At 41.4% G+C, this 11844-nt stretch overlaps 1 protein-coding gene across 1 annotated transcript; it reads right to left on the bottom strand.

Annotated features, from left to right (window-relative positions):
* Positions 1–409: 409 nt before the first annotated feature.
* Positions 410–4121, bottom strand: clec19a (C-type lectin domain containing 19A). Its single transcript, XM_048246495.1, has 5 exons — positions 3945–4121; positions 2876–3053; positions 2346–2439; positions 1481–1613; positions 410–865 (listed from the first exon to the last, which is right to left on the bottom strand). The coding sequence occupies exons 1-5, from the start codon at positions 4030–4032 to the stop codon at positions 789–791; spliced, it is 570 nt and encodes a 189-aa protein (XP_048102452.1). The 5' UTR covers positions 4033–4121; the 3' UTR covers positions 410–788.
* Positions 4122–11844: the final 7723 nt, after the last annotated feature.

Here is an 11844-nt window from a genome sequence, read left to right on the forward strand (position 1 = left end):
AACCTCACAGCCGTTCTGCTTCAGCTGCTCATGGAGCATGACTTACCTCTTCGTGCATCTCTGTGGTTCCGTTTGTTTTGACTGACAAAATGGGTGGATGAAAGAGGCTGGACGCACTCACACACACACACACACACACACACGCACACAGACACTCGAAAAAGAGCAGTGACGCCTCCAAGGAATTAGTAAAAACAAAGCAAAAATGGCAACAGTCTTTGTAGCGTAGGGTCAGTGGATAGCAGTTTGCTGGTAGCCCCACGTGGGGATTATCTTCCAGCTGAGGGAAGGCAGACTGGGATGACTCAGGAGTCTAAATGCACCCCAGATGGACACGCAGCATGTACGACGGTGTCATTTTCTGGCCCTATGTCCTATGGGGCGCGGTTGGATAGGAGAAGAAGGGCTGGGGGTGGTGGTCAGATGAGAGAAGTGACAGAAGCCTGGAGCAGAGAAGCGATAGATGAGCTGTGAAAGAAAAGGCACAGAGACAAAAGCTGCTGTGCCCACAAAGAGAGAGAGAGAGGGAGAGCCATAGGGGTAAAGGCAGTAGGAGATACCAACAGACAAAGCTAAAGTAAGGTAGTGTGTAGAAAGGAGAGCATGGAGGTCTGTTACAATGAAGAGAAGGAAAAGGTAAGTCTTGTGAGGTCCCAGTGAGGAGCTCGGGTTGGAAGGGAGCCCATAAACAGAAGAGTCCACATGGAGGGCCTCTCTCAAGTCGGGAGATGCTGAATGAAGAGTTGAACGCTGCAGGAGAGCTGGAGGCCACGGGGAGTAGTCGGGGTTTAGTTATCCAGTGTAGGGATCTTACACACGAAGGGAAAAGCCTTGTCACAGCTGTTGTCATTCCAGGACCTCAGAGCTGACAGAAAATGACAAACAACATGGCAGCGATCATCATTCATACACTGTTGCACAGACCCTGCAGTTGCACTGAAAATAATAATGAAAAACATCTGGCCCTACTTCATATAATGGACAATTACTACATCGAACTCAATTGTGTAAATGGGAAAAGGGAATGGGAAAAGCTATGTTTGATACCCATAAATACATCTTGTAACATCTTGTATTAATATTTCTATTAGTATCTATATCATCTTATTCATCTTATTTTGTTATTTCAATCTAATCATCATTGACCAATATTCATCTGTCTCTAGTCTATTTCATTCATATTCTTTTCCATTTTGTTGGCAATGTTTACATGTCACTGCTAGCTATACTATTATGGGAGGCTTAATGTACTCATCACCCAACAAAAAAATCAAAGGCCAGCTATTGTTGTTATGTCTATAAGAGTTCAATATAGCTCGTAGATTTCCCTGTATAATGGAAAGCTTCTTAAAGTAACAGGACATGTTGATATTTCCTGAGATTTTAAGGAACTTTCCATTAAAGGAGTGAAGAAATTGTCTGTAAAAATACAAAATGTCGCAAAAATGTAATGGCAGAAAACTGAGGTCACTCTACGCACCACTGTTTTGTCGGTACCAGATCTCCACACAGTCCTCCTCTAGTGGGATCCGGTGGATCCCATCATCCGGTTGGTTCCCATCCCAGTAGCTGTACTCATAGGCTGAACCATCGGTCCACTCTAGGGTGCCCTCCTATGGAAGCAGCCAGCAAGAACAGAGTTATCTCACAAATCTCACACACTCTGTACACCCACCTCCCGAACACGTCCACCCCACCCCGTCCACCACCACCACCACATCCCACCATGACCAATGTAGGGGTCACATGTGCAACATATAATGAGGGGTGAAATCTTTTACCGCGGCTTGTGTTTCTCATTAACTTGACTGTCAAAGAAAAAAACTCAGAGCAGAGCAAAGGAGGATGGAGGCGCAAGAATGCTGACACACTCAGTGGCATTACAGGCTAGTTAGAGCTCGGCCATAAAACAACTTCAAAGCCTTCACTGTCCTTGCCGCTCTCACAGATAAGGTAGGCATGTGCAATGACAGACCCACACTGATTAGACATGACTGCCTCTGAGTCCACATATCTGCTGCTGGATATGATTTCTGCTGTGAGATTTTATTGGCCAGCATTCAGGTATTGCACATCAGCCATAATGAGGGCTGAGATGGCATCAGTCAGAGGTCATTAGTGATTTGCCGCTGTTCTACAAACCACCACGGTGCTCGCATTTGACATTGGTTATGGAAGAAATTACTCTTTGAGGGTGTGTGCAAGTTTAAATTTGAGCAGATCTAGATGTCCCTGTGGTATGAATTGAGTGTGAGAGGAAAAGAGAGCTGGAATGGGATTTGTAGATCAATGAACTGAGAGATCGTTTGAGGGAGGGATTAGGCAAAAATGAAACAGATGTTTACCTGTCGCCGGTCGTGAAGGCCAATCCAGATGTCTGTAGGGATGCCAGGGATTCGACTGTTCACCAGGTCATACACAAACACGTTCTCCTCCCAGCTGTCAGAAGGGTTTGTAAAGCATTAAAAAAACTTGGAAAATGGAAATGAACCCATTATGTCCTCGGTGGAATTTTAACATTTCCTTTACAGCACTTAAAGTACTAGCAGAGCAAAGCACCAATCAGTTGACATTTTTCAAATCAGTCAAAGCATGTGGCTACAGTGTACGTTTTACTTAACATAGTCTACTATTTTTAGTCTCCAGTCACATACGGGTTAAAACCATTCCTCTGCCTTTATCTCAAGCAGACACACTATGCAATGCTCCAGAGATTCATGTGCTCTTAATTGGTAAAGCCTTTTCCCAAATGTCAATTGCGAGTGATGTAATGTTGCCTTCAATTTGAACACAGAGACATTGGCTGAAAGTATAAGGTGAATGTGTAATGTCTGGAAATTTGCCTCCCAACAGCATTTAATCTCAGCACGCCCACCTGTGTATGGAGGTGAGCTTGGCGGACCGGTAGCCGTTGGAAAACTCAGCACAGTACAGGTCTGCCTCCGCCCAGGTGCGATTGATGGGGAAGAAGCGGTAACAGTTGCCCTCAAACTCGGTCCAAAAGAGGGGGCAAGTAGCAGGCTCGGGGGCATCTGGTAACTGCAGAGGCAAAGCTGGAAGAGGGGCAGTATTTCTGGGGGTAAGGTGGTGGAATGGTGATAACATCACAACTTCCATACATCCTTAAAAGGGACTTTGTGTTATTGCCATGTTGGAATCGCAATGATCGGAATCGATTAATGAGAAGCCTGAGGTGTCCTGGCATGAGTGCAAGTTAGATAGTGCTATGCTGACAGTAATGTTTTTTCATTGTGTAGTCTTCAATTAAAGTCAGTAACTGTTACTAATCTCCTCACGTTTTGGTAGACTGAAACTAATGTGACAATGTCTTCTTTATGGTGAAATAACTCCACACAATAACATGCGACACCAGAAGATTACTTTGTGCAACAGAGTAAAGAAGAATTAGATGTGACTTTCACAAATACAACACAAAGCAATTCTTACATCATAGCCTCAGAGGAAAAACACTCAAATCTAACCTATGTGGACCATTCACATTATTATCTATGATGTCAAGATCGACTCCCATTTTCTGCACTTTTCTTAACTCAAGCCATACTTTCTCTCTGAGCTCTTTGCATATTTCAGATGGTATAAATCTCATAAAACAACACAGCACTCTTCTAGTAACCCTCCAATGCACTCCAGATCCTGCTAAAATCTATTAACTTCAGCGAGTCTGAAAAACAAGCCACAACTTTAAGCCCCCAAAAGCCACATCTTAGGCTATATAGTTGTATTAGAAGTATAACCACCAACGCAAAAAAAGAGAAAGAAACATAGACAAAAGGTGCATGACGTCAAGATTATTGGCAAATTATGGAGGAATCTCAGTCTGCTGTAATCCCAACTCATTCAAAAGTAAGAGTGAAGACCAGCTCCTCACAGGAGATCTAGTATACAGTAAAGATTCCAGGCCTTCCTGATATGGCACTACTTACCTTGAGTGATCTTGATGTTAGTGGATGGTATAGCCCTCACATGAAAGCCACAAAGTAGCAGAACCAAGCACAGTTCCCAAAAGAGCATTTTCCAAGTGAGAGATTGCCAATGGTCCGGTCTTTGTGTGCTTGTGGATGAATGAGAGTGTATGCAGTGCAGTGCAGAGGCTCTGTACGGGTAGAGAGTGTGTACGAGTCTTTGAACCCCTGCCTTTTTGCCAGATTCTTCCCCCTCAGCCTGGTCCAGCTCACTGACTTCACATTTTAAAAGAGGGGGGGGGGAGAGAGAAAGAGACCCACACCCACTAAGCCTGAAGTAATTAAGAAAAGAAAACCGAACAAGTAAAGAAATAATTTGATCAAATAAAAGGTATTTGCAGTAATATGTAATGTAAAATTATTTACATACAACAAAAGATTTATTTCATTTTGAAAAAATGGGACAGAAGTTATTTCATTCTGGAGAAACAACAAGTTATTTCGTTTTGGAGAAACATAATAATATTTTTCAAAGGAAAGCATTGTAGTTGTTACTTCTAAGGTTTTATATGTGTCTCTCTATCACTCTTTCTCCTTAAGCCTATTGTATATCTTTCCTGTTAGGGAACATACATTTGCAATGTTCAGTAGGAAGGTCCATGTAAGGAAGAGGCATCTTTCAGAGAAGTTATATCAGAGGATCTCGCTTGCCAGGAGGTCTTCAATATGTCATTGAGTCAGAGGTGTTTATTAGAAACAGCTTGCCCTAATGAGGTGAACCTCAGTCACAACCTCTGTCTGCGGACAGTTGGACATTTACGACTGACCTATTTTTGCAACGCTGAATCTGATATATTAAAAACTAATAATCTTGGGAAATGCATGGGAGTTATTTGGTTTGGCTCCATCAGCAATGTATCTCACACGTCATATGTGCTGAGAATCCTGACATACGATACCTTCCCAAAACAGTTGGGATGGAATGCATGACAAACTGCTAAACACCCATCGCAGGACAATTTTGGTCCACGCCGGTATGGGTTGATGTTGAACCGTGCAATCAAATCTGTTTGTTTACTGTCCAGGCCACCCGAGGGAGAAATGGACTCACGTGTTCGGCCCCACATCTGTGTACGAGTCCATACAGTGGACTCAGATCGTCTGGCAACAACACACACAGACAGGTTCTGTTATCCGGATCCTCCTGATCAGGCCTGGGCACATCTGGGATTTTGTAATATTGACTGAGCCTGTGTGTGTGTGTGTGTGTGTGTTTTTGGGCTCCACAGCCCCAGCTGCGCACGAGTGTGTGCCGGTGCAGGGAGTCCAGATGCCGAGGAGAACTCTTTTTCTCTCGTGTCATCTCAAGTTAATGAGAGAGCTGCTGGAACATTGAGATGTTTTGACCTCAGGCTTGAGTAGATGGGCTCAGGGATATTTGTAAATCAAGGGGCCAAAACAAGTCCCACTATTCTGATGCAGATGTAGATCTCTCTCATTCGTTTTCTGTCCCTAAATGAACTGCCTCTGTAGTTCTCATCTTTGATCCTTATGGGGGTCATTTCTATTTCTCACTGGACATGCATATCTGACCTCGACCTTTAACATAAAGAATAACACACTTTAACACACTTTCAGCATAATTCCCGCTATAACCCTTTCACAATTTCATACAAAAGGAATGATCGGTGATGGTGTTGAAGATGGTGAATTGACATTCATATCAACAGCCTTTACGTTATAGTAACTCCACAAATAGCATGCAAATGTATATTTCTCATAAGAAATGCACAAATGTTACATTTGCCTCCATAGCATGAGTTATGGGCAGCTCTTCCCTGAGATCCTCCTTTCCTTGTCTGTCTTATCTCCACATGCCTGTCTAACGTTTGGTGTTAAAGGTCCAGTTATCTCTGCATAGACTATGTCCTGTCACAGCTGGAAACCATACAGACAGATAGGATTTGATGCCACTTACTGTGAGGGAGACAGATAGGGAACACTGACTCAGATAGCGGGGCTAAATATAGAGGTGGGTGACTGGTAAATGGCAGAGATCTGTGAGTCCCAGCACAGTTAAAAAGAAATGTCTGCAGAGTCAATGAAGTTTTCAAGAGAGACTTGTAATGATCTCAAAATGTGCGTGCAGACAAGCGATTTGCTGTCCAAATGTAATGAATGTGTTTGGTGTGAGTGTGTCAGTGTGTTCGTATGAGAGGCAGGATATAGGACACTGGAAAACTACAAGAGGCACACCGTACATGTGGCTACTGTCTGTTCTTCATCGTGACCAGGGCTAATTTATTTAAACCCGTTAGAGCACCTCTGCAAGCCCACTCGATGTAGAACTATCGATCCCCCTCTCACAGTGGAGCAACGTCGAACAGTTACTTCTCTAAGATTTATAATCATCCACCGTGTGCTGTTAAAAAACTAAGCCCAAAACTGAGTCATTTGTTTGGACTTTTCCAGTGCATCACTGGGTGTACCCAAAAGCCATGCGAGAGTAATGAATATGAGCATGTGTGTCTGCTAAATTTACCCACTTTTTTTCAAACATTGACTTAAAGTCAGATGGAGGAAGTGGTCAATAGTTGATGGGTGGACGAGGGATGAAATCACTTGTGAGATTTCCCCAACGTCCAGTGACAGGGTTAACTCAAACAAAAGTTTACTTGCCTACAAATGCTCTCCTCATGACCTGCTTTCTCTTTCTGTTGGCCTAAATACCATATATTAAGTGGTGTAGTCTTGGGAATGTGATGTAGTCTAATTAGCTGTAGTGGGTATACTGTGATGTAGGCCTAGTCTAGTTAGCTAGTGGATATACTGTGGTGAGTCTAATTAGCTGTAGTGGGCAGAAGTCAGAAGGATAGTCAATTCCAAAAGCCAAGGACCACTCGGAGAAAGCTCCAGAAGGCAGCCAATTCAATTAAATTCAATTAAACAGTTCTGGAAGTAACTAAAGATCAAGATTCACAAGAGGGACCCCTGGAATCTGTTTAGAACAATGGGCCAAAATCACACCTGATACTGTGACTAATACGTTTTGTCATACAGGAAATGTCTTGAAGCTGTCTTTACAAACAAAGGCTTTTCCACAAAGTATTGAAGAAATTTCAGTAGGCACGTTCAGTACTTTTTTCCTGTGTCATTCCACTTTAATACACATAACTCTTATGTTTGGATTTTTTATACGTGTGTTAATATAATGTGTGGTGAAAATTTCGAATAGACTCACTGGAAATTTAAGCTAATTACTGAAAAAAAAAAATATATATATATATATGTCCACCATATATTTATTTTACCTGAATATTTTAACTTCCAAATTAAATGTCAAAATGAATGTCAGACGAAATTTAAAGTTTGACTGACTGGATTTTGTATACAAAACATAGTGAAAACTGTCTAAGGTCACTCTCCCTTGCTAAAGAGCTAAATGGTTTAGTCCATATGCACGATTCATAAGGTAGTCTATCTTTTGTTTATTTAGTTGAGCATCTCTAGTAGTGGACCGCTAATTGTTGTGCTGCTGGTGCAATGTTTTCTCCAAAAAAGCCAAGTCAGGTTACTAAAAAGAGAGACATCAAAATGAGGGGAAACAACTGCTAATAAACTTCTTTCCAAAGAAAGGTGAGCACAAACGTCAAAACACGAAATCCCATGGTGTTTGCTTGAATATCACAGCTATCATTAGTGCTAAAACGAACTGAGACAACCCATTGAAATAGCGGAAAATACACTTTCATAGGTTAGGCTACACATGTAATCTGATGCATCTCGTGATCCAGCTCCAGCTCCATCCCTTTCAGAAAGACTGCATGGCGCCAGCTTGATGTCCTGTTGTAGGCTACATGCTGATCATTATCATTAGGCTAGTGGTTTAGGGTGCGATTTCTTTTCTCTCCCTTTCTGTTTTCGTTAGTCTTAACTTTTTTTTTTTACTCAAGTAACAGATGGGATTTTTTATGTAGCGAAGTACAATACTTCACTCAAAATGTAATCAAGTAAAATTTAAAATACCGATTTTATAAACTACTTAAAAAATACAAAATACACAGAAAAACTACTCAATACAGTAACGTGAGTAAATGTATTTCGTTACTTTCCACCTCTGGCAGTGGGTATACTGTGATGTAGTCTAGTTAGCTGTAGTGGGTATACTGTGATGTAGTCTAGTTAGCTGTAGTGGATATACTGTGATCAACACTAAATGTTAATACGTCCTTGACTATTTTAAATGGATATACTGAGATGGTGATGCTTTTTAAATGGAGTATACTTCATAGTCTTGCGTATCGCGTATACTACACCACTGGTATTATATTATATATAGGGATAGGTGAGACAATTAAGTAGAGTAAAAGTAATGTGACATCTAAATGTGACATCTAAATCACATGATGTGAGGTGAATGTTTTTCTTCTTTGTCTTTGTTTTCCTCTGTATTTGTAATAGGCCTACACTCTTGCATAAACACTGAAAGGGAGTTTTTGGCCAGCAAAGGTGATCCTTCCTAATCATCACACAAATTTCTGTAGGGCTGTTTAGGTTATAATTGATGGCTGCCGCGATATTTGGCCTGACGTCCATGGGAGACAGAAGATGATTGTGTCATCGCACCCTTCCATGGGTCCGCTGGACCGAGCAGTAATTAAACAGCTGCACACGCCGCTAATGAGGAGAGGGTACGCCGCTACCGACTCCAACGTAATTAAGATTTCATCAAGCAATGACCAGTCATTGGCGTATAGGAGAGGAGGCTCGTTTGCCCATGTACAAATCCCTGTTAATTGATGTTTGTGGAAAAATGGCCAGCTTGCTCACTGTAATTGAGCTCCATTTTAATGAGCAGTTCATTGTGCCCTGGTCTTTGTCGGTCCTCATTTTTCTGCTCATTTAGCAAATGTTATTGTCTTGAACCCAATCGGCTCAGTGCTCTGAGCCACTTTGGTAGAGGGTAATTTGTGACACCAATTTAGCTCACAATGTTTTCACCACAGGACCGGAGCTGCTGAGGTGCCTGGGAAAAAAAGAAATTAAGCCTTTGGATCATATTTGCTAATTGCTTTTAAAACCACCTCCACATCCCAGTAGCACTCATATGAATGAAATGATATGCTCATAACCCTCTACTTGGCAGCAGTGTCTAGTCTACTTAGTGTCCCTGGCATTAAAACATGACATTCTCTCTTTCAGAAGACATCCAATGCCATCTCAACCAAAGATCTTAGAGCGGAAGGCTCTAGAATCTTTGCCCTCAACCTCTCAACTCCTCCACTGTTTATTGTGGTGCTCTGTTGCCTAGCAACTTGATGTGTAAGTTATGTAGAGGCCAAGGTTGGATAGCTGTGTAAAGCATCCAAATTTATTGAAATGAACACACTACATACAAACTACATTCACTGAAAGAGATTGTGATTGTAAACTGAAAAGCTTATCATTAAAGAATCATTGTAAAGGGCAGCATGTAACTAACCATAATCATCCCATAATGTGAACTTATATTACTTAATGTAAAATATTTTAGCTCCATGCTACCATCTTGTGGGTAAAACATGGGACTGCATCCTACATATGGGTGTGGTTCCAGTAGCAAGAGGCATTTTACAAACACCACACACACACACACACACACACACACTCAGGCTCTCTCTTTTTTTCTCTCTCTCTCTCTCTCTCTCTCTCTCTCTCTCTCACACACACACACACACACACACACACACACACAAACATTACCATAACATAGTCACAACAGTGTAACAGCTGCTTCACACAGATCTGACAAATTTATGGGAGATCTTTAAACTGAGTGCAATGCTTCTGTGGCTGTGCTTTGGTCCCTTTGAGAATAGGCTCCCTAAAATTATGTTTGAGAGGCAGCTGCTGGTGTGATGAACTGGATTTATCAACAGCTTGGAACGTAAAGTGTTCCTTGTGGCAGCACTGCAATGTATGTCAGTGGGAAGGAAGAGAGTTATAGTGCTCATCCACTGCCAAGTGTAGAGGCTTAAAAGGGCTTTTACAGGGACCCATTTACTAATGGGGTTGTCAAAGTCTTGGGTCTAGTCTCGGGTATTGTACCAAAATGTCACTGGAATTCTTGCCATAAAACTGGTTTGATTCATGCTCCTGGTGGTTTTCACTTTTTTTGAGCCGGAACTCTCCACATTAATCAGGTTGGTGTTCGCAACCACCATCTTGAGTTTAATGTGGCCAACTCCCTAGCAGTGGCTTCTACTTTACCAACTACCGCAGGTGTTATGAATACGTAACAGACAGCGTTATCATGTTCATTACAACAATTCCTGGCCATAAACAACAATGCACAACCAACATGTTCAACCATAGACTGTATAGTCTATGTGTTCAACAGCACAGCCACAAAGTCACTATATTATCCTGACAGAATGATTAGCTCCGAAAGGAACGTGCATGCATTAAAACTCACCTAAACCCGCGTCTTGTCGGTGATTGGCTGGAACAGTTTGTCATGTTTTAATGGTCCAGTTTTTGTTGCCACTTTTGGAGCCTGGGCTGTCCACAAAGACCGCGTTTTTATACAGTGTATTCAGGGCACAGGCAGCTAGCTCTTTTAGCTAGGAAGCGTGTAACATCGCTTAGAGCACCTTTAATGGAAATGAAACAAAACAGATAAAAAGTGATGGTTTAATGTATAATTAAAATATGTTAGCACAATCTAGCAACCCCCACACTGCAAAAAATGAAATCTAACCAAGTGTTATTAATCTTATAATATAATCAAAAAATCTATTTGGTATTGTTTTTAGTATGAAAAGACTTACCTAGTGCCCTCTCGAAAGATCATTTTGACTTAATTTAGGAAGACTTTGACTTATTTTAAGGAGTCTTATCAAGACAAATTTACTTAACGCACTGGCAGACAAATTTGCTTGTTTTTAGGACAAATTTGCTTAACGCACTGGCAGAAAAATGTGCTTGTTTTCAGGATGAGATGTCTTAAAATAAGTCAAACTTTTCTTAAATTAAGTCAAATGATTTCACGAGAAAGCGCTAGGTAAGTCTCTTTATACTGAAAACAATACAAACTAGTTATTTTTATCTTGATATAAGACTAATAATCTTGGTTAGATTTTATTAGATAAGCAGTTTTTTGCAGTGCAGATATTATCTTGCAACCTCCATGGAGGGCCCGACCCAGCCCCCAGATTGAGAACCACTGATGTAGCCAGAGAGAGTTGAAAGTGAAACGGATCTTTGATTTAGCCTTGGCCTACTGAACATCTTCTGAAGCCTCGACGATCACTTCTGTAACAAGCTAGGCCTAGCCTACTCTATCATGAAAGTCAGCAGCACACCCTATGAAATTTGAATATAGACTGATTTCTTTTGAACACCTGTCCCTAACAAAATCTCCACTAAGAAACACCTTGATTTGCAAAAATATTAAAAAACGAATCTATTCCAAAGAGGACCTCACAGCAGCTTGTTCATAATTTCAACTGCCACCTGCTGCTGTGCTGCTTCTCTCTGTTGCTGTTCACTCCTACACACCCTGCTGTCTCTAGGCAACCACACATCGAAAGCATAGTGATCAGCAGGAGGAGCAAGTCAAGGAAAGAGCCATCGAGGAGGAGTATTTTGTGATGATATCTTTCAGAATTGAGGGTTAGTGTTCTTGTATAATTTGTCAAAGTCAAAGGGACCTATTGCTACTGCTGACACAATTAACTTGTATGCTGTTGTTATAGCTTAGGCCTACGTCTACGCAGCTCATTTTATACGTAGCCTAGGCTAGTGAGTGGTAAAGGCCTAGATAATATAGGCCTAGTCCTGACTCTCTCTCTCTCTCTCTCTCTCTCTCTCTATATATATATATATATATATATATATATATATATATATATATATATGTGTGTGTGTGTGTGTGTGTGAG

This window comes from Alosa alosa, chromosome 6, assembly GCF_017589495.1.
Source record: "Alosa alosa isolate M-15738 ecotype Scorff River chromosome 6, AALO_Geno_1.1, whole genome shotgun sequence".
Taxonomy (NCBI): Eukaryota; Metazoa; Chordata; class Actinopteri; order Clupeiformes; family Clupeidae; genus Alosa; species Alosa alosa.

Bases quoted from the DNA above. Each gene is read 5' to 3' on its own strand.
- clec19a (XM_048246495.1), bottom strand. From the start codon at position 4,032: ATGCTCTTTTGGGAACTGTGCTTGGTTCTGCTACTTTGTGGCTTTCAT. The intron at 3,054-3,944 runs GTAAGTAGTGCC...CCCCTCTTCCAG, and splicing joins TAACATCAAGATCACTCAAG to CTTTGCCTCTGCAGTTACCA. The intron at 1,614-2,345 runs GTAAACATCTGT...CTGCTTCCATAG, and splicing joins GCCTTCACGACCGGCGACAG to GAGGGCACCCTAGAGTGGAC.